This window comes from Chelonoidis abingdonii, chromosome 6 (genome assembly GCF_003597395.2).
Source record: "Chelonoidis abingdonii isolate Lonesome George chromosome 6, CheloAbing_2.0, whole genome shotgun sequence".
Lineage (NCBI taxonomy): Eukaryota > Metazoa > Chordata > Testudines > Testudinidae > Chelonoidis > Chelonoidis abingdonii.
The window spans coordinates 131,116,406-131,139,111 of NC_133774.1; the positions used below are offsets into that span (position 1 = coordinate 131,116,406).

At 43.1% G+C, this 22,706-nt stretch overlaps 1 protein-coding gene across 2 annotated transcripts in view; it reads left to right on the forward strand.

The window, feature by feature from the left end:
* GAK (cyclin G associated kinase) overlaps window positions 1–22,706 on the forward strand; it is a 131,910-nt gene that overhangs the window by 39,312 nt on the left and 69,892 nt on the right. For both annotated transcript variants that reach the window (XM_075067406.1, XM_075067407.1), the window contains exons 2-7: window positions 9,412–9,473; window positions 11,582–11,641; window positions 14,995–15,109; window positions 16,099–16,241; window positions 18,623–18,748; window positions 20,365–20,454. In XM_075067406.1, coding sequence (XP_074923507.1) covers window positions 9,412–9,473; window positions 11,582–11,641; window positions 14,995–15,109; window positions 16,099–16,241; window positions 18,623–18,748; window positions 20,365–20,454 — 596 coding nt within the window. The remainder of the gene's footprint in view (window positions 1–9,411; window positions 9,474–11,581; window positions 11,642–14,994; window positions 15,110–16,098; window positions 16,242–18,622; window positions 18,749–20,364; window positions 20,455–22,706) is intronic.

Genomic DNA, 22,706 nt, shown 5'->3' on the forward strand with positions numbered 1-22,706 from the left:
AGGCACCTTATCTCCGCCCCCAGCATGAGGCATTCTTGTCTCTGCCTGCTGTATCTCAGCACCATGAAACCTTGCAACACAAGTACTGCCTTCCAGGCCTCCACAAGCCTCTCTGTGCAGGCTAGTGATAGGCACGCACCAACCCCCTGAGACCTGGGAGCGTTTCCTGCAGTGTCCAGCCCCTAACTACTGAAATTACCAGATTTGCTGTCCCTAAAGGAGCAGTGTACTTGAATGTTACAGTTCCGGATCAGGCCCTTTATAACACCACAGCACTAAGATATAGTGAAAACAATCGTACATTTATTATCAAAAGCAACATGTGACAAAGTCTGTTCTGACAGCTAGAAGGGAGCTGTGGAGAGCAGATCTATCAGCTCTAGAATGGTGAAGGCCCTGTCCCCTGTGAGCTGGAAAAAGGTTACCTCAAACTAGAGATACCTGAGGCCAGTTACGGGCTGCCGGTAGTGGCAGCAGCAGGAAGGAAAGGCTTCCCCTGGGTGGAAGGTTGTCTGCCCTCCCTATAAGGAAAGAAACTCAGTTAACAGCTGCATGGAGAAGGGCTGGCAACTACAAGCCAGCATAGTAGGGTAACACCATGGAGAAAGGGCTGGAAAAAATATTTGTTTGCACTGTGAGTTCGGGGATTTTTTTGTTTTGCTAAAGAGAACTTGGGCCTTGTCTGAGGCCCACCCTGTAGATAAGGAAAAATAAACCCCTCCAGCATCAGACTGATTTACTCCAGCCCCCTCCCCCCGAGAGGGGTACCCTACAACATAAGATTTAAGAGGTAGTGAGTAAGGATAATGGAAACAGAAATGGTTACATACAACACAAAAAAACCCTTCTGTACCGCCCCCCAGTTCATTGCCTTTGCACTTAGCCAGGCTAACCTTCATGGCTTGTTGTTTCCTTATGCTGCTTTCCTGTTGATGCTGTATGTAAATGGAGCTCCCACTGCGTTGGCTTACGCCGCTTACTCTATGCGGTCAACAGAGACAAATGAATCAACATCCTTTGTCTGGCCAAGGCTTGCTGGTCAGCTCTGTCTTGGACACACTTCAAAAATCTTTTCAGTATATATACACAACTCCTTAAATTTCATCCGTAAGCACATCACGCAGTGATTGTGAGCATGAGTATGACATAACCGTAATATTAGGGACCTCCCCTGATGTTCCTTATGGATAAATGTTATGAAATGGTGCTAGGTGTAGTGAGCTTGTCAGTAGAACCCTGCGCGGATACAAAATTTCTATGAGCATCCTATCCACAAATATAAAGCGGATATCCACAGATTTACAGGGCTGTACTTGTCAGCTACTTAAGAGTAGCTGTTACAGACCAGAGAACCCTTTGCCAGATGGCACCAACTGTGTCTCACCCACTGATCAGCGAAACCATTGGGCATGCTATAATTTCTCATGCTTTGTCCCATTACCCATGCAGGAAGAGGCTAACTGGCCCCAGCTGATAATTCATCTCCTCTGCACTTGATGATGGGAACAGGGCTCTTTCCTTCTGCCCACCCTCCCGAATTGTGGGGGCTTCTTTAGGATTTAAGTTATTGGTGGTGGCTTGTTTTTTATCACTATAGTGCCTCTGAGCCCTACTCATGGGGCACTCTACCAAACACTGTGGGCTCTGTTCAGAGGGTACAGAACCTGGAGTTAGAAAGTGAGGCATAAATGGGTAAACAGGAGAACCTGCAGAGAACAAACTTGTCACTTCCTTTGGGTTCTGCTGTCCCCCTTTGGCATTTAGAGGAAGTGGAGTATTCCTGATCTACTTGAGTCTGATGTGCTGTGCTGCATGCTTGTGATTTACTTTCTAACTTGGAATCCATATCCAGTGAAAGACCCAGTCCGAGTGCCCATTGTGGGGTATGAATAAGCTGCTTTACTGGTAACACGTCTGTCATTCTTCTTTTATATTCTCAGCTGAGCTCTCTTCTGTGCCCTACTAGTTAGCCTGTCGCCTCCAATGTTTGTTTCTCTCTCTCGCTCTGTCTGACTTTTTTTTTCCCTAGCCCCTCTGCTCATCTCCTCGTTCCTTTCCTTCAACCTCCTGCTCCCAGGATTTTGCCTGTGCTTCTGTCATAAACAGATAGCTAAGGGTTAATGTTTCTTTTACCTGTAAAGGGTTAACAAAGGGAACCAAACACCTGACCAGAGGACCAATCAGAAAACAAGATTTTTTAAAAGCTCACGGAGGGAATGTTTGGGTGTGTGTCCCTTTGTCTGTGTCTCTGGTCTGTCTCTCGGCTATGAGAGGGATCTTTCTATCTTCAAGCTTCTAATCTTCAGTTTCCAAGTTGTGAGTACAAAGGTAGAAAAACAATAAGCTTTTATTGTTTTTCTTGTATTTACATGTGTGTAGTTGCTGGAATGTTTAAATTGTATTTCTTTTTGAATAAGGCTGTTTATTCATATTTTTCTTTTAACAATATACAGGGTCAATTGCTTATCTTTTGATAAGAGATTTTATGTCTTTTTTCTTCTTTTTATTTAAGCTTTCTTCTTAAACTGTTTGGAATTTTCTTTTTCTAAGTGAGGCTCTAGGGATAGATCCCTGTGCCAGTTACGGTCTATCTCAGGGCAAAGACTGAGGGGGAAAAGAGGAGGAGGGGGAAGGTAATTGCCTCTCTGTTTGTCGTATCAAGGAGTTTACTTATCAGTATTCCAGGATAACCACGGGGGAGCTGGGAGGAAGTAAAGAGAGCAGAAAGGGGGTGTATTTCCCTTGTGGTAGACTAGGGATCTGAGTCTTGGGGGTCCCCAGGGAAGTTTTGGGAAACCGAGTAGAGCAACACCTGGGAATTTTTTGGCTGGTCGCAGCGTATTCAGATCCAAGCTGGTAAGTTAAGCTAGGAGGTTTCATGCCAGCATCTGTTTCTGAACTCTAAGGTTCAAATCTGGTAGGAAGCTATGACATGGTGGCATGGTAGGGAAAGAAGCCTAGTGAAATATTATTTTCTTTTCTCTGCTGCGGCCTTTTAAGAAGAGAGAAAGGGTTTTGGTTTTAAGAAGAGCAGGAGAAAATTTTTTTTTGTTTCTCTCAGTATGCTCAGTTGCTTGCATATTAAGCAGGAACCATTAAGGTGACCAGGGTTTTTGTTAAGAATGAATCTCCGATGGGTAGATCAGACCACACACACATATTGCAATAAACTGGGCTTCTAGTTTATTTACATGGTAAAAAGTAGCTAGAAAAAAAACGATAGGGCACTGTTGCTGGCAAACACCAGGGCACAACAGCAGAGCCAGCAGTCGACTAATAACACCAGAGCACCCACAGGAGCAAACAGGAACATTATTCCAGGAGACAAAATCAAGCGCAGAGCAACAAGCGAACATGCGAAAGAAACTACAAGCCTGACATAAACAAAAAGAGAACAATCAAACAGGGCAGCCTAAAAAGAGAACAAAAGAAGCAAATCAGCTCACCAAAGAAACAGAGAGAGAGTGGCCACAGAAGAAACACATGAAGAAGAAAATGCAGGCCGACAAAAGACAGATAGAACTCCAGAGGGAGACCCATCAGCGAACATGGAATTAATAGATATTATCACATAACCTCACCAGCGCTAACAACCCTTCGCCAATCTGGTCACGCACAAGAAATTTCACCTACATGGCAGTGTGAGACAATTGCTTCTTAGAAATTTGAAGGAACCTGCACTTGGTACAGCATTCTGAAGACCGTACATGGTAGAGCTTGAGGTCACAGCTCAGTGGCCCTGTAGCAGAGGTGGCACTGAATGCCAAGGACAAATGAAACATATTAATGTTTCAACCAAGGCCAGATACCGAATGGGACTAATCCCAGGATCTGCCCGCCGGCGTTTCAGAACCAAAGTGGAAATAGATGTGTCATTTCCCGACCGCCTACTATGTTAGGAAAGATTATGAGGCCTAGATTCGGAACCAATGGTTAAATCCTGGAAGAACTACACCTCCTCATACAATATGGAGCAGTTCTTGTATGGTGTTGAGGAATACAGTACATACAAGCGTGAACCAAAAATCTTCACTGATTGGGGGGAGTTGGAGCCAAGCTGATGGAAAGTGGCAGACAGCAAAGAACCTTGCTGGTCAAGGGGATGAAATACCTCCAGAGGGGACTTCGACACTAAACCTACACGATTGAGAACCCAAGACCCACCTGCCAACCAAGGAAAGCTAACACCCCTATTCTTCCACCTCACCAGTCTCAGTTACTACCTCGACCCAGTGACCCCTAGCTGGATAATGCTGAAGAGTGTAGAAACTGGGAATAAAAGGGCCAACTGCCCAAAGAACTCCACCCGGTGCAAAGTTCATACTCCACCTCACACAAAGATCCCTGCAGGGATACCTCTCAAATCCCTTGGAGCGAAGGGAAAATTTGACGAGGTGGGCGGAATAGGTTCTAGACGTGAGGGACACGGAGGGGGCACAATGTCACTGGCTTCACATCCTTCGTGGATCCCAAACTCAGCAAACCCAAAGGCCAAGGACCATTTACCTTCCATGTCACAAGCTGTAACTTCCTTCAGCTGAACTGCTGTCCAGCTACAGAGCTGTCAGGATGTGGAGCTTTTGCAGTCATACAATTTTCCATCCTCCTGCTACTGGGGGAAGACTTGGCAACCAGGTGAAGTGGCCAAGGAGTGGGAAGTTACACGAGACCGAAAACCAGGCAAGCTCAGACCATTCCTGTCCTGAGCGTCCAAAGAAGCCCGCTACTGTTTAGTTACTCCGCCCCAGCACAGTTACGGTGCTGGCGCAGGACCGCCTGCCAACGGCTCAACACCCACAGCACCGGTCCCAGGCCACCGCGAACAGCAACCACACAAGCCAGCACCGCTCACAACCACTCTCAACCTCAACGCTAGCCGATGGCCAGTGAGCCTAACCTGGCAGAAGCAACAGACAACCATATCAAAGAGGCTCAGCTAGCGCACTGGAATATACCTCCAGGTGCCCAGCGGTCGAGCGGTTCCACCTGCAACGGAACAACGCCCCAGTACAATCGCTTCCAGAGGACCCAGACCCAGTCCCAGTCTGAAGAAGAATGGTCCCGGCCATCAAGGGCACAGTCACACTGAGACAGGAAGCAATGACAGCTCAGTAAAGTTGGGTGTGGCATGTAGAGCACGCCATGCCTTCTCACGTACTTCTAACCCATCTCTGGGTTGTTATAACGCAAGGACTTTTTCACGGTATACTTCTGTTGGTGGACACAGGAAGAATGCAGCCGGCATAACAGACAGATTAGTTCCTAAGCTACCAGGGAAGCTCCTTAAGCTTAGTCCAATGATCATCCCAGTGGCCATGCTGGGGTGAACAGAACAAGGACAGATTGGGGAAGTCCTTCCACTGGGAGGGATGGGCAAGGACGTTGCCAAGTATGTCGCGGTCTTGTGAGGTGTGCGCAAGAGTGGGAAAGCCCCAAGATCTGTTCAAGGCCCTTCCAGCCCACTCCCCTAATTGAGGTCCCGTTTCAAGCGAGTAGCTGGAGATATTCTGGTCTTTCCCCAAGAATACGACGCCCAGAGGGAAGCAGTACTTACTGAACTTTGTGGATTTGCTACCCGTGGCCGCAGCAGTAGCTCTAGGCAACCAGGCTAAGCTGTGTGCGAGGCTCTAACAGACCATTTTTGCCAGGGTAGGTTGGCCCTCCGATATCCTTACAGATCTAGGATCAATTTCCTGGCAGGCACCATGAAAGACTGTGGAAACTCATGGGGTGATTCACTTGGTTGCCACCCATACCCACATCGAAACTAATGGCCTGGTCGAAAGTTAAACGGAACTTTGGGGGCCATGATCGTAAATTGGAATGAACACTCCAGTGACTGGGACCTAGTGTTGCAGCAGTTGCTCTTGGCTACAGGGCTGTACCACATCCCAGTTATGGTTTTTCACCCTTTTGAACTTGTGTATGCCACGAGGTTAAGGGGCCATTATAGTTGGTGAAGCAACAATGGGAGGGGTTTGTACCGTCTCCAGGAACTAACATTCTGGACTTTGTAAGCAACCTACAAAGCACCCTCTGACACTCTTTAGCCCTTGCTAAAGACAACCTACAGGATACTCAGGAAGAGCAAAAGGCCTGGTATGATAAACATACCAGAGAGCGTTCCTTCAAGGTAGGAGACCAGGTTATCGTCTTAAAGGCACAACAGGCCCATAAGATGGAAGCATCATGGGAAGGACCGTTCACAGTCCAAGAGCGCCTAGGAGCTGTTAACTACCTCATAGCATTTCCCAATTCCTCCCTGGCTTCCCCTGTATATTGTGGTTCCTTAAGGATTCCAACAGCAGAGGGAGAGTTAAGGACTTCTTGTAATCTCATTCTCTTTCTGGTGTTGGCACTATTGGAAAAACAAGATGGGTGGATCCTCTGTGGGAGTCTCGTGCTGGTTACCTGTTACTGGATGGGAATGTGGTGATTGCACATAATCGTGCGACAAGGTTCCGAGTGCCAGCTCTCTGAAAAGCCTGCTACTGTAGCTGTTTGGATTGCTCATGAAGAAAATGTCTGCATCCATCCTCCTGCCTTACCTGGGCAGTGTTCCTCATGCACAGAGCAGTTGTTCCAGCATGTGTAAGGTGGCTGGGCTGGAGATATTGGCATCTTGTTCCCTTAGTCAAAGGGAATCGCAAGTCAACTCCTTTGTGTCTCCTGCTGTGCTCTCTTCCTTAGACCTGCTCTGTCCTCCCTTTCTTGTTGCTGAGTTATGAAACATTACAGGCTTATGACATCTGAGTTCTCTTCCTCCTTTTCTCTCTGATATAAAAGTCTGAGAACATCATTGTTTAGCAGGACTAGGATAAGATCCTGTTCGAGGTATGATTGGTTTCCCACCACCTTCTCATTTTGTTATCTCCTGTTCCTCAGTTTATTATAATCTTACAGGGCAAATGTTTCAACAGTGGAAGAAGAACTGCAGCCAAATAAATCATTGACTTTTTGGCTGTCATGCACATCCACAGACGGAAGAAATTGAAATCACTTCCAAAATGGATTAGAACCATACAAATAGTTTGCTATTGGTGTGTACATACAGACAGCTGAACATTGTATTAAATGATAAGTAGGTAATAAATAAGGCTTATGACTTACTCCTGTGTCACTTCCCATTAAGTAGGAGGCATTGTTTTGTGTTCAGAGCTTTGAACCAGTTTCCTAACTAGTTACCAAATAGACATTGTGAAAAGGAGTTGAGAATGCAAACTGTTTATTGCCAATAACAAATGGCAGCTTGGTAACAAACCACCCCACTTAGTTCATGAAAGTACATAAATGTTTTGCTACTTCAAAAAACCATAATGCTTTAACAGTACCCTGATGCTAGCAAGTCCATCTGCTTTGAAAATGACTCCACTTTGATATTTGGCGTTTTGTATATAAATGATAACAAAATGTAGCTAAAAAAACCCAAATAAGCAATTTATCTGTCCCATGTACTTGAAATTTCACTGAGATTCCCTTTGAAGCCAGATGGAAGCAGTGCAAAATAAACACCCAGTCATGAGGTGAATTAGTCAGAATAATCTTGAACATTTATTCAGTTTAGCCTTTGCAGTGTTGAAATCTGGACTTTAAGACATTAAATTGGGGCTGTGTCTACACTAGAGCTTATGTTGACATAACTTATGTTACTAAAGGGTGTGACTAAAACATCTCCTTGAGTTATGCCAACACAATTGCTGGTGTGCACAGCGCTGTGTCGGCAGGAGAAGCTCTCCCTCCAACGCTGTGTCTGCTGTGCTCAGAGGTGGCTTTATTATGCCGACGGCGAGCTTGTTCCTGCTGGCGTAGAGTGTCTGCGCCAGACACGCTGCCCGGTGCTGCTGTATCGGTGTTGCTGCAGTGCTGCACCTGTAGACAAGCACTTAATCAAGTGAGATGTGTGAAAAGTAGCAAATATGTAAACTGACAGAATATGTTGACAGGGAAAAATCAGCCAGTGTGGCCTTTTTCTCAAGCTGTGGTGTGTATAACAAAGCGAACAGAGAACCTCCCCAGTTTGGGCTTCTTTTTCATCTCAGTATCTCTTTGGATATGGAGTCCAAATGCATTCCCTTCACTTCTGTCTCCCAAGGGGCTACTGTTACTTCTGCCAAACCCTTCTGCAAGTGGAAAGAGGCTTAGTGGAAGACATATCAAGACCCAGATATTGTTTTTTCTCCCTGTCGGAGGTAAACTTGACCCATGAATGATTTGCTAGGTGAAGACGGTGGTAAAGACAGAAAAATTTGAACAAAGCCAGTTAAAACGTAAAGTGCAGTGGTTAGGCTGATGGTTGAGAGTTTATGTGACATGCCCTCCCATAGGGAAATCAGACTTTGCAGGTGGAGCATGGTGGTATAAGCCGTGCTGCCTGAAGCAATGGTGGAATAACGGGAGGATCTGAGCTCCAAAAGCTGCCATTTCCCTGCCGTGTCTGTGGGAGGGCTTGGAGACCGCGCAAGGTTAGCATAATACCCAAAGAGGCCAGCGGAGATTGGAGAGCAAAGCAGTGGGGGACCTGCTGTTACTGCGAATTGGGGAAGTGAACAGTGGGAGCAGCTGTGAACGTGTGCGCTTCACAAAGTAGGGGAGCAGAGCTGTGGAGAAAAAAGAGGGAAGAAAGAAAAACAGAACCTGCAAATAAGAGACTAAAGAAAGTGAGAAAAACAGATAAAAAGCATGGGATGTGGGCACTACTCCTGAGCATATACAAGGCAACTTCAATGGGTGTCCAGGCATGGAGCCCTCCAAAAAAGGGGTGAGAGTTAGGGATTGGCTGGCATCCTGAGAGAGAGCTATTTTGTTAGGCCATTAATTACACTAGTAAAGAGCAAAAATCTTTTCATAAGAAGATACACACATTTGTAGGCAGTGACATCGTTTTAAGGTTCACTTCAGTGAACATCATTAGCCACTTCACTTTTTGGATACTTTCTTTGGGGAGCTCCGTCACGCAGACTGCAACACCTTTAGCTCTTTGAATTTTGGGAGATGTTCTTTTTGTGTGCAGGCCATAATTGAACCACCAAAAAAAACTTGACCTGAATGGATGATATGTCAAGGATGCTTTTTCTCTGACCTCTGCAGTGTGGCTGCTGGCCCACCCATATTTTTGCCATATGGGAGGGACCTGCTCACACAAGGGGCAATTGTAGAGGGGTAATGCATCAGCCCTAATCCATCCCTCTGAATCTTAGTAGACGTCCATTCCAACTTTCCAATACATTTATGGTATTCTTAATGTTGCTGATTAGGAATTGAAAAATAATTGAATACACTCACTGTATTTAGACACACTTCTAATATTAACTGAATTTTTTCTATTTATAGTAGTTAAAATAAAGCTAAATAATCAATTTACCTGGTAGAGACATTAATGAAATGTATAATTTACTTTTCTTAATCTCATAGGTGGGTTTGCTTTTGTATATGAAGCTCAAGATCTTGGAAGTGGCAAAGATTACGCCTTAAAGGTAATGTGCGTTTAAATCACTTTAAAGATTAAAATGTGTCCCTTGACTCAGTGCATTAGCATGATGATCACTGTAGTACATGTGTACATACAAAACAAAAGTCAGAGCTGAAGGATTTTCTGCATTGCTTACTGTACCAGTCCAGATGATTCACATATGCACTTTCCTCTACTGTGTAAATGGACACAGAAAATACTTAACTTCGTCAAAACCAACACGGACAAGGTGATGGGTGATAACTAGCCATGACAGGGGGCAGTAACTATGTCAGAGGGGCAGTACTAACTTGTTTGTTTCAGGGTATAAAGATTTATCTCGGAGGATGTATTTTTGTCTGGCCTTGGGAAGAAAGGAAAGTCCCGCCATTGGCTGAGCTGGTCCATTATGGGCATACACTTATTGGTGATCCGACAGAGTCTCGGGATACTAGTACTGTACATGAATATAAGCTGAAATCATGACTGAAGTGTGTTTACCAGACATGTCTGGGCAGTGGGTAAACCAATTTCTGAAAGACGAACGAGCAAACAAAGACAAAGATGTCTAGCCAGGTGTCATCAAGGTTGATGGGCCATCACCTACCAAGTGGCCATTCTTTGGCAAGGAAGGGGGGCAGGAACAAACAGATCTTCATCCGAGGGCAGGTCTACGCTAGAAGCGCCAAATCAGCACCACTGTGCTGCTGTAGCACGTCTGGTGAAGGCACTCTATGCCAACTGGAAAGCGCTCTTCCATCGGCATAATTACTCCACCTCCGCAAGAGGCGGAAGCTATCTCAGCAGGTGAGCATCTCCTGCCGACATAGTGCTGGTCTGGACAGTGCTTAGGTCATGGTAACTTGCATTGCTCAGGGGGGTGTCTTTTTCACACCCCTGAGTGACGTAAGTTAGATTGACTTAAGGGTTGGTCTACACTACTACTTAGCAGACAACAGCATGAAACCTCTTTCACCATGAGACGGTGTGACTCCAACCTCTCAGTGGGAATGAACTTTCTCTAGGGGTAACCCTCAGGAAAATGCATTTCAGAAGGGGGAACTGGATGATCATGTGAATGGCAAGAACACCCAAGTTATCTCTCCCAGTCCATCTCTCTGTTTCACCTACGACAAGAGAGAGATGCTATTGTCAGAAAACCACAACCACTCTGTAGGTGCCAAAAGTTACAGCTACCCAAATCTCCAGTCTTTCTCTCCTCCCTCTGCCACCAGAATGGAGTTACATTTTTGATGCATAAACCAGTAGCAAATTAGAAGTGTGGGGGACACTATATTTAATATCCACATCAATAAAACCAGGATGATTTGGTAGTGATGGTCATATTTAATTCCATTAAAAGTTCCCTTGAATCTGCTGCACAAGTTTGTTTGCTGTAGCAAAACATCCCAGAAGTCCAGAAGACTGCTGCATAACTAACTTCCAGAACTAAGCGACAAAGCTTATGCCCACGAAAGCTTATGCTCCAATACGTCTGTTAGTCTGTAAGGTGCCACAGGACTCTTTGTTGCTTTTTACAGATCCAGACTAACACAACTACCCCTCTGATTCCAGAACTAACTGCTATGTGCAGTAGTGCAAGCATGATTTAAGAGGCTGTGCTCCCAGAGAGAGGAGGAGGATCTAGATCAGTGGTTCTCAACCAAGGGTACACAGAGGTCTTTCAGGGGGTACATCAACTCATCTAAATCAGTGGTTCTCAACGTAAGGGTTGTGAGCCCCAGAGGGGCCACGGGATGGATTTAGGGGGGTCGAAAGTGCAGGGTCTCTGTGAGAAAGTGGCAAGTAGGGTAGTTGCTTGGGGGACCCGTGAAGCTAAGTTCCATACTTCATCCATGGGTGGTGGGGTTTGAGCATCGGATTCCTGGAAGGAGTCTGGAAAGGTTGAAAACCACTGATGTAGACGAGCAGAAGGACAGGTGACTAGAAGCCTGGTTATTATTGCGGTGACAATATGTCCAAGCGGGATCGAGCCAGCTTTGACTCTTGCTCCCTGATCTTGAGAGTTGACGATTTTGTTAGCTCTGATTTTTCCTCTCTTTATGTTTTTATAAGTTTATAGTACTTCAAAATGATATATCCTTTTTCCATATTTTCTTTTTTCTGATACAGAGGTTGTTATCTAATGAAGAGGAGAAGAACAGAGCTATCATTCAAGAAGTTTGTTTTATGGTATCCTTTTTGGGTCAAAATTCAATATTTAGAATAAAGAAATGAACACTCTGAAGACGTAGAAAGTGTCTGGTCTTCATGATTCACATGAACCCTGGAAGTATTTCTAAAATATTTCTCCAGTGAAGAAACCCTGGGCTTAGTACAGACCAACAAGTTACAGGATAAAGGTTTTCGATCACATCTGTCCCATGAGTTATTCAGCTCCCTTTTTGTCTATTCAAATGTTTAGCTAACATTTTAGTGTCATCCATAAAATTGAACTCTGGAAAATTGGTGTACCTGTACATCATAAAGAGTTGTGAGTGTCAAACTTCCTTTTAAATAAATGATTGCACCTGCTGTTTACTCCTTCCTTCAGTGACCAGTGATAGGCTAGAGGTCACTAATTGCTAAGCCATAATTTGTGATGTCAAAAGATATTTCCACAGTACTAAAGTGAACAGTTGTAATGTGATGTGTGGAATGTGAGATAGTGGTTTGGTCTGTTGTAATTTCAGAGGGGAAATTCAGAAAATGTGTCATTTCCCAGTTGGATAAAGACTTGTTTAAACTTTTTACTCCCTTTGAGTTGAACAACTCCTCTTTTCTTTCCCTGTTCTATTGATATCGGTCTCAAAGGTCTGAAGAGTTAAAGGTTTTATAAACTTGCACCCTGTCCAACATTAAACAGTGATAGATGGGTTTGGGATTATTTTTAAGTACAACCCTTGGTTTTACTTTATTTGGGAAACACCTCAAAGCATTCATTTAATTGGAAAGTTTTTTGGTTAAACACGAGAGAGAACAAGAAATTAAAACAAGTGTTCATTTTAAAACTGGTTGAGTGATCGTGCAAAACAGACTTAGACCTTTATCAAAGTCTCTCTCCTTATGGTGTCAAGTGATCAGTCTCTTGTTTTCAGAAAAGCCTTTCTTTGTTGAAAAGGCAAAGGCTAGTTTTACTCTGTCCTGATGTGAAGGGCATCTACTCATCCTGTTCTCAAACACGCAGGCAGACTAAAGGTGGAAGAGAGACAGGCTAGAAAAGATGGGTGAAACATGGCTTTTGCTGATGTTGCTGGAACACTGGATTGCAGGTTAGTTATGAGTGGATGCTTTGGCTGGCTAGGCGACCAAGACACCTGCTGCTTTGATCCTGGTTAGTTACGATCTGGTCAGTGCTGCTATTTGGTTGGATCCTTTCTCCTTAGACAAAGCAGGCTTGAATAACTGCAATATAGTTGACTTCAGGATTCTATGAAAAGTCAGGAGTGAGATAGTCTAGGAAGAAAGAAACTGGGGCAGAAAATCACACAACAACAGAAGGGAATAAAATACAGGATCTTACTTTATTTTGTGGTGCTGGTAATTCACTCTCCCCGCTGAGGACGACTGGCTGTCATGATGATGTGATGACTTTCAGCACTCACAGGTGAAAACCAAGTTCCTTAAAAAAAGCAAGGCCAGCGCCGGCTTTCCCTTCAGGAAGAAAGTCCCTTAGATGAGTTGCGGTGCTGGCAGGTTGGAGTATGCAAGGTGGGACAAGAAATAAGAGGGAGAGCTGAACTGAACTGATCTTTCCCCTACCTTGCACATGTCTCTTTTTAAGAAACGCCAGAAAGGGAAGAAGTGGGCAGCATAGTTCATTCCCCTCATTATTTTGTCCACTAATTAGGCCTAATATCTGGCACACCAGTTTTGATCTGTTATCTTCTGGTTCCTCCTCTTCTTTTTAACCTCCATAATTTCAACAGGCCTTGGATTCACAGAATATCAGGGTTGGAAGGGGCCTCAGGAGGTCATCTAGTCCAACCCCCTGCTCAGAGCAGGACCAGTCCCCAGACAGATTTTTGCCCCAGATCCCTAAATGGCTCCCTCAAGGATTGACCTCACACCCTGAGTTTAGCAGGCCAGTGCTCAAAGCACTGAGCTATCCATCTCTCTCCCTTATATCAGCATGGCCTGACCAGGGATCTCAAACTCGAATCACCACGAGGGCCACATGAGGACTAGTACATTGGCTCAAGGGTCGCATCACTGACACCTTTTGATATACAGATACAAAAGCCCCCCACCCCCAACTCCATCCCTTCCATGAGGCCTGGCCCCACCCCTACCTCTTCCCATCCCCCATTCCAACCCTTTCCCCAAAATCCCCACCCCAAGTCTGCCCCTGCTCCGCCTCTCCCGCTGAGCACGTGGCTCCCTGCTCCTCCCTCCTGGAAAGCACTAAGCACTGCCAAACAGCTGTTTGGTGCCAGGAAACACCTGGAGGTAAGCAGAGGAGTAGGGATGCAGTGTGCTGGAGCGAGGAGGAGCGGGGTGGGGGGGAGAGCTTGACGGTTGCAGGAAATAACTCTGGGGAGGCCATGGGGAGCTTGGTGGGCCCCAGGAAATAACCCCATGGCTGTGTGTTTGAGACCCCTGGTTTAGACTAATCCAGTTTCTTTGTCTGGTTCTCATGCATTTGTTACAACATTCAACTTTGTAAGCAACTTTGACCAATTTTTCATGCTTATTGTAACATCTTATGAACTTTTACGTACTTGTTACATTTGAGTTCACAAGAGGGGCACGCTTTGTAGGCCTGAGAGTCACAGCACTACTCACAACCCTTGGCCAATACTCTTTTTTTTAAGCAGCTTGGTTTCATGCATTCATGGCTCAGTACACCTGTGAACCCCAATTTTAGACCAGGGTCCCACTGTTCTAGTTTCTATATAAACACATAACCAGATACATTTTAAGCTCCTCAGCCAGTGACTACAGTCACTTAGCTTTACCTCTCTCTTCCTCCCTTCACTAGGATTAGGAGCCTTGATCCTCTTTTAAACTGAAAGTGAAATTTTAAAAAGCATTTTATAGTATGAAGTTTTTGATTTTCCTTTTTTATAATCTTGCTTATAATGAAGCTTCTTGGCTCTGATTTTTTGGGAGACTTTTTCTACTTAGTTGAAGGAAAACCATAACAGAAAGGGCACCCTAGGCTAGTGTATAGTCCTGTGTGGAGGGCACAGTGGCCTGCCTTGGTCACACAGCCAGAATGTCAGCAGAGATCCGTAGTTAAGTCTAGTTGCTGGAGAAGTCTTTTACAAATACCTCTATTGTTGCATTGCACTCATTGTCAAGAGAGACCGAGCTTTATCTAGATCAGAATCTGCATCTTTCAGAGCCTTCTTAACAGGTATTGAGTTTTTTACTCTCGGTGACTTTGCCTTTAGTTCTCATTCTGTTCAAATGAGACACTGGTTAGGTTCTTCTGTTATGTATGTTAAAAACATCCAATTAGACCTGTGTGTGAGCTGGTTGTGCTCGATAGTATGAAGAAAATCTCTGACATACTTAAAGTTTTTCCTTGAACAAATCTCCAGAAAAAGCTTTCGGGTCATCCTAATATTGTCCAGTTCTGTTCTGCTGCATCAATAGGAAAAGAAGAATCTGACACTGGGCAGGGCGAGTTTCTTCTGCTCACCGAGCTTTGTAAAGGTAAAACCGATTTTTGTTTGTGCGTGGTGTGGCTTGTTTTAGGAACGGAGTGAATTCTTCCAAATAAATACATAGATCTTGAACTGGAAAAGTGCAGTTTTCCTACATGGAGAACAGCTAAAACTTATCTAGCAAGACAGCAATTTACCTGCTATTAACTGACTTGTTTTTCATATTTATGGACCATTCTGAAAAGGAGCAAGGTGATCAGTGTTTACTGTCCCCTTCATAATCTACAGTACTTCTCATAAATTCCCTCTAACTCTTCTCCTTTCAAGGTTAAACAAGTCAATGTTTGCAGTCTCTAATTGTCCATAAATCCCACCACACCTTCAACTACCATGGGTTAGACTAATTACTTGAAGCATTCAAGACTTCCATTAGTTGCTTGTTTAGGAGCAGTACTTCCTGGCTAAGGGTGGTGGTCAGTTTTTCTCAGCTGGAAGGGTGGTTTCTGACTCATGCCCTGGCAGGAGTAGAGAGGAGGTAAAAGAGCATACAGCATCCGTGATGAAGAGTGTCAGCTGATATAGTAAAAGGCCCATTTAGAATGATTCATGGCCAGTTTAGTCATTGATTCCTTGTTGTAAACCCTACGCTGTTCCGTGGTAGCTTATATTGGGCAATAAAATGTCTAGTGGGTATTGCTGGCATAGTCTGATGAAATGAAGGGGCAGTATTTTCATCCTAATGGGATGGAAGCTTCGAATGCTTTAAAACTATGGATTATTTGAAGTAAGAGTATTTCAATGTCCTTTTGTATGACATCATCATCTTCTTGGTGCTTAATTCTTTGTCAAAAATCTTCCTGGATTTTCTTCATGGTCAAAAATAGTCTTGATAAAATCTCTTGTCAAAGTCAGGGGATTAAATGCTTCTTGATCAGGGCAGGTGTGTGTCACGTTTAGACTTATCTAATATACTTAATGGCATGTTTCCAAAACTTGAAGCATTTGTATACTAATATGAATTGATTCTGTCTCCTGTAGGGCAGCTGGTGGAATTCTTAAAGAAAGTTGAATCCAAAGGGCCTCTTTCATGTGATACAGTTTTGAAGATATTTTATCAGACCTGCAGAGCAGTGCAACATATGCATAAACAGAAACCACCTATTATTCATAGAGATTTAAAGGTACAGTATAGAATTTAAGTGCTTGCAACATTTGAATGAAATGTGAAAGCAGACTTCCAGGGTGGACTACAAAGTTGATGCTGTAGAACTAATGAAATTGAGACACTTGAATATGCAGCATTTCAAACAATGGTATGAGACCATATCCATCTTGTTGGGATTGTTGGCTGGGAATGAAGGATACCACTACATGGCCTAGTGTTTAGACCACATCCTTTATCTATATTTTTGGTGTTGGAAATACTTGTTGAATATCCTGTTAATTAAATTTCAGAGCTCAAACTGAAACCATGTAGTCTGTTACCCACTCTTGCTTTAATCTGAACTATAGTTCCTATTTGCTGGTAAGTAGGCTCATGACTGGAAGCCACACGTATTTTGGCGGTAAGAATTTTTTTAATTGCAGAAACATAAAGCTGTGAAAAGAAGCAGAGCATAATGTCAGTGTGCTACTGAAATGCTGTTTCTCTTTAGAACCTAGTGACCAACTGCAGTGTGTGGGGAGGATTGAGATGGCTGGAGTTTCAAAAGGCACTAAAATCTACTTTTTGTTCTAGTGCCTGGTTTTGGAGCACATTGACTTTTGAACTAACATTAATCAAGGGGGCCATTTACTTCCTGATTGGTTATTTTAAGACCTTTCATCCTTTGTCAGTCCTTTACAAATGGTATGGAAGACCTTGAGCTCTGAGGTAAAATTGTGGCCAGTGCCATCCTGTTGGGAGGAACTATGCAGTTGCCAAGGGTTAGCATTTTTTAAAACTTGAAATTTTTCCTGAGACACTAGTTCAAGGGCACGGACTGATGTTTTACTCTGTTCTACTTGAACAGTGGAGGCCCTTATTTTGTTTAGGGTGCTACTATAATAGACCGTTTTACAGAGTTAAATAAAAATTACGTTATTGATTTCTTCTGTTACTATTCCAGGGCCTATTAAGAAAACTTGTCCCTGGCAGAGACTCAAAATGATGGGGAGGGGCAGGGGGAGGCGGAAAGCTGGTTTCATACTACAGTAGTTGCACTGGGAGAGGGCTTTTACAGGAAGATTCAGAGCAAGATCTTGATCTTTGTGCTGCAACAGATAGTGGCCGCACTAAAATGATCCAGGGCGGTGTGTTTGCACTGCCATTCCCTGAAAACTGAGTTTAGGTAGACAGAGGAGAAAACTTATGTCAAACAGTCTCTGTGCATTTTTAAACTAAAATATTTTTGCTTTAATAACTGTTTACAAATGTAAATATCTTATTTTTATTTGGCCTTAAAGTGAATGATTCTGGTATTGGGTGTGTAGGAAAACAAGTGATTGAGCTCAGTATCATCAAAGATTTTTTAATATTTGAAATTCTTTTGCTTAAAGATATGAGGATCTCTGAAATTCTCTGATATAATGCAGCTTCAAATGGGTTGAGATTCATGCAGTGACCTCCACTGCAGACTTTCCATTACTTCATTCCTTTGTTTGTTGGTGTGGCACACACTCCTTCATTTGCTTTCCCCGAATCCTTTTGACAATGGCTAATGGTAATGTGATTTACATGCACACAACATTGTAGGAACTGGTGCCACTTGTTTAAATTCCACATTAATTATAGGGTATTTTGAAAATCGTCACATGGCTGTCATACTCAAAACTGTCTGAAATTTGTCCCCTTGAGTAGTTGCCATGTGGAACAAAACAAGTCATTTTGTAGCATAGGGGAGGCATTTTCTTCAAAATTAAATTTGGATTTTTAAAGGTCCCTGTAGGTTGGTCTTGGAAGTCACAGGTAGAGACACCCTTAAAATATGAACACTCTACTGACATTCTTAGTGTTAGCCAAATAGGCTCGTTTCCCCCTGGAGCTAGTCAATTACCCCAAGGAGGCACGGAAGACAGGAAGACGGNCCCCCCCAAAGCAATTAACTGGTGCTCCTGATAAGGTTTTAAACTACTCATTAATCTTGCAGGGCAATTTGTGATAGACTTCTTGCATATCTTTTCAAGCTTAAAGCACTAGAAAATGTCATGCAAAACCAACATATGGAGGGACATGGATTAAATAAAATACTAGGTCCTTTGAATTGAATTTGTTAGAAATAAAGATGTGCTGTTCCACAAAACAGATCATGTCATTCAGGGCAAGCTGTCCGGTGGCTAGACTAAGGGGGAGAGCTGGGCTTACTACCTGTTTTGCCTACTGCTTGGACCTTAAGCCTGTCACTTACTCTAATAGAGTCTTAAGTGTTCATTCGAACTGGGATACCATGTGCAGTAAAATACTAAGTATTGATTCATTTTATTTAATAAATATCTGTACACTCCCTGGGCATGATTTAAGTGTGCATGAGCTACAGCATTCATAAATGTTTGTAACTTTTTCAACTTGTTAACCTACCTGCAGGTGGAGAACATGCTGATTAGTAACCAAGGGACAATTAAGCTGTGTGACTTTGGCAGTGCTACAACTGTAGCACATTATCCTGATTACAGCTGGTCTGCGCAAAAGAGAGCAATAGTTGAAGAGGAGGTGAGAAACTTGCCATGTAGTTAATTGTAAGATATTAAATTCATTCTATTAGTCCTGCTCTGTTAGCCTTAAACCCAACCCCCTCCTTCATTTATGACTGTTCTAAGACAATTGAAGCCCTTTCAGTTGTGAAGTGGATTACAAGGCCTTATTTTTCAAGCCAGCTGTTGCTATCTTGTTCAAATACTGTCTGCCATTACAACAAAACAGCTTGTGTTTTTAAAGTACGCTCCTGAGCACCCATCCTAATCTGTGCCCATGGAGTGCCTGCTACTCTCTGCTGTGGAGAAATAAAATATAAACACACATTGAAACTTGACACAATTGATGTCTAGCTTTTCATGACCTTTTTAATAAAAAGGGAGAGGAGTAAAGAATCAACTGCTATTTTCTGTTAGTACGTGAATTTTTACCATCTGCAGAAAAGTAAAAAGTCAGTTGTACCCCAGTGACTGACCAAACTAAACGTGGCTTCTAAAACTGAATTGGGTGGCATGTGATGAAGTAGTAGGTCTGTCTGATGGATCTTGGACTAGACAGTGTTGCTGTACTCAGTGTTGGCATGTTCCCCCTTTCTTTCAAAGTGCAGTTTGTCCATAGATCTGGCTAAGTACAAGTAATGCTGACAAATCCTAATGTAGCGGTAAAGATGGATTCACTGTAAGTGATTTCTCAAACCCTTCTAAATCTATGGAAAAGGTCAATAATGAGATTCAAACTAAATCCATGAACTGTGAGAATCTGCACGCTCATTGACAGCATCAACTTCTTTTTCTGGGAGGTCCTGACTACACGAAGAATGATGCCTGCATGCTTCTGGCCCCCTTCTCCTTTTTGGAACCTGAACTCATGGAGAATTGTCTGCTGGCTCTCTGGGAAGGGAAGAGAAGATGGTGCCATGCAGTTGGCCAACTTCTCACATGGGGTGGAGGAAAAAAGGCACAATGTAGGGTCCTTCCTCCAGATGCATCCTAAGGGCATGATACAACTCGGGGGTTGGCAACCTTTCAGAAGTGGTGTGCCGGGTCTTCATTTATTCACTCTAATTTAAGGTTTTGTGTGCCAGTCATATATTTTAATGTCTTTAGAAGGTCTCTTTTTCTAAGTCTGTAATATATAACTAAACATTTGTTGTATGTAAAGTAAATAAGGTTTTTAAAATGTTTAGGAAGCTTCACGTAAAATTAAATTAAAATGCAGAGCCCCCCGGACCGGTGGCCAGGACTCGGTCTGAGCGCCACTGAAAATCAGCTTGCGCACCGTCTTTGGTTGCCTTCCCCTGATATAACTGTTTCTTGTTTCTCAGTGTCGCTCCCTGCTGTTGAGAGCAGGTAGTCCGGTTTTGCTTGCTGTGTGGCTTGAAGGGACTACCGCAGCAGGTACTTTTTAATGACAGTTAAAATGTCATTCCTGTAGGCGTTACATAGAGGTACTTCCCTCGTAACTTTATTTTGAACCAAGGACTTGCATCTTGCCTAATGTGCCCCAAACTAACTTTTTGAAGCCCTTTTTACTTTGCTTTTTAGCAGAACATTTTTGGAATGCTGTTCCCTGAGGCTGAGCATAAAGCATTGTTCAGGTCTCTGCTTCATGAACTTTTACTTTTGTTTCTGCAGATTACAAGAAACACAACACCAATGTATAGGACTCCAGAAATGATAGACTTGTATTCAAACTTTCCAATCGGTGAAAAACAGGATATATGGGTAGGAACTTCTGTTTCTCTTTGTATGTAATGATGCTTGTTAGATATCATAGTTCCTATATTTCATCATATTTGTGATGTTGTTTTTAAACTAATTGCACATTTGCTGCTATTGGAATATAAGATGCAGTCTGAAATTGATTGCATTGCTTGATATTAAAACAAAACCTCATCCGTCTGTATCTGATACATTTCAGGGAAAATAAGCTTAATTGGTATGAATTTTAAATCTTAATTTGGGCTGACCTGAGGCATAGACCTCAGGAACTTTGTCCAAGCTCCTTCAATGCCTTGAGTGAAGTATCTGTGTTGCAACAACTTTGCTGCTTCTGTGGAGGTCAGGACAGGGCTCTCTTGGAGTCCACGATCACTACTACGGGATTAGACAGGGGTTGCCAAGACACACAACTCTGATTTTGCTCATTCACAATTTCTAGTCTCAAGGTAGTACAGAGCATGAAATGGAGGAACAACCTAAACATTAGTACTTCTTAACTCTTGTTTGTGTGGAAATCATGTCAGTTTCTCTTTCAACTAAGTGGGATGGCAAAAGGCAGTGGGAAATGAGTAACCTTCACTGAAAGGATTGCAGTTGCATTTGAAGAGAAGTATTTAAACTCCCAGTGCATCTTCAGTTAACAGTGTCAGTGATGAGTCCTTTTGCATTCTTTTTGGTGATGTTACCTATTATTTTTCTGAATGCACATACTTATCTTCTAAAAATTGTATCAAGTGTTGGTAAACAAGTCTGACGTTTTAAACGTGTTTTAATATCAAATATGGAATAGACATTTGAACATCAAAATTTGTGATGGCTGTTCAGGGCTATTGGAATCTCAACTACTGTCTAAACCTTTTAAACAATACATTTTAAAAACGAATTTGAGCTTCTTGTGTTCTGCCTCTGTAGTTGTCAATCTTTATATTGAATTTTTGGAATGAAGGGTGTGAGTAAACCCAGGGTAATGTAGTTCTTAAACACTTTACTCATATATCAGATTAAATCCATACAAGTTGGACCACAATTGCATCCACTTTCCTAAAACAGGAAAGGTAGCGTTCCATTTATTCGAAGGACTTGGAGAATTGAAATCTTTGGGATAGGATAACCCAAGTATTTACTGTCGTGGCTGGCTCCTCCTGTTTAACAGTATGTCAGCTGTTGTCACATACCCGTCTGTTTTTTAAAAGGGCTGTGTTCCAACCAGTGGGGCTCATGAAGAGCCTGCCATTCTGCTAAGCTGTCTTGTCTCCTGTCTGACGGTCTGTCATCAGGGAAATCGGTTTCATATGCACCACAGCACAATTGCAAGGGGCATAAGTGGTTTTAGTTTGTGATTCGGGTAAATGGTTGTTCTTTACTTTCCCCCAGGGAGTTCCGTATCCTCCACTGCTCTATTCTAGGTGTTTGTCACCATACTGTCTAGATGAATTTGTAGTGCTGCTGCTCAGGCCATAAAAAATCTAAACTTCAAAAATGTAACTCCTGTTAACCACAAAGCTTCCTGAAATGCTTTTGCAGATCAGAAATACATTATTACTCCTGTTATTCCATTGAGCAGTTACCAGGTTGTCAAATGTAGTCAGCGTTCTCCTGGCTTCTGATTTATTTTATTCATTTTCCTCTGGCTCTTTTTCGAAAGTCTAGGCACCTTCTAAAATTTAAAGCACACAATTAAAAAATCCTCAGTACAGTTTTTATACCTTCCAAGTAAAAGCCTTGCTCAAACCAAACCTCTTACCTCACCATATCATCATGCAAAGGCCCTTCTCCAGTCGCATCCTTCTTTTGTGTCCAGAACCTTTACCTATCAACCCCAATTTCCCTAAATTCCTCTAAGGGGGAAAATGGGCTTCAGAGCATGTTTGGATGGTTAACAAATCTGGCTGAAAGAAGGGAGTGAATTGCAGAGCCAAGAGAACCCCATCGCTGCCAGTGTCCTGCCAGCAGCTACTCCAGCTGTTCTGAGAGTCCTCTAGCTCAATTCTTTTTGTCTGATCTCAGCTTAGTGTGTATGGAATGGGAGACGGGGTCTCCCAGCTAACCAGATCCCAAACCATATAGGGTGGCCTGTTTAAAACAAGCGCGTTGAAATCCACCTAGAAACTTGTGGGAATCTTAGGCCTGGTCTACACTACGCGTTTAAATCGATTTAAAGAGAGTTAAATCGATTTAACGCTGTACCCGTCCACACTACAATGCCCTTTATATCGATATAAAGGGCTCTTTAAATCGATTTCTGTACTCCTCCC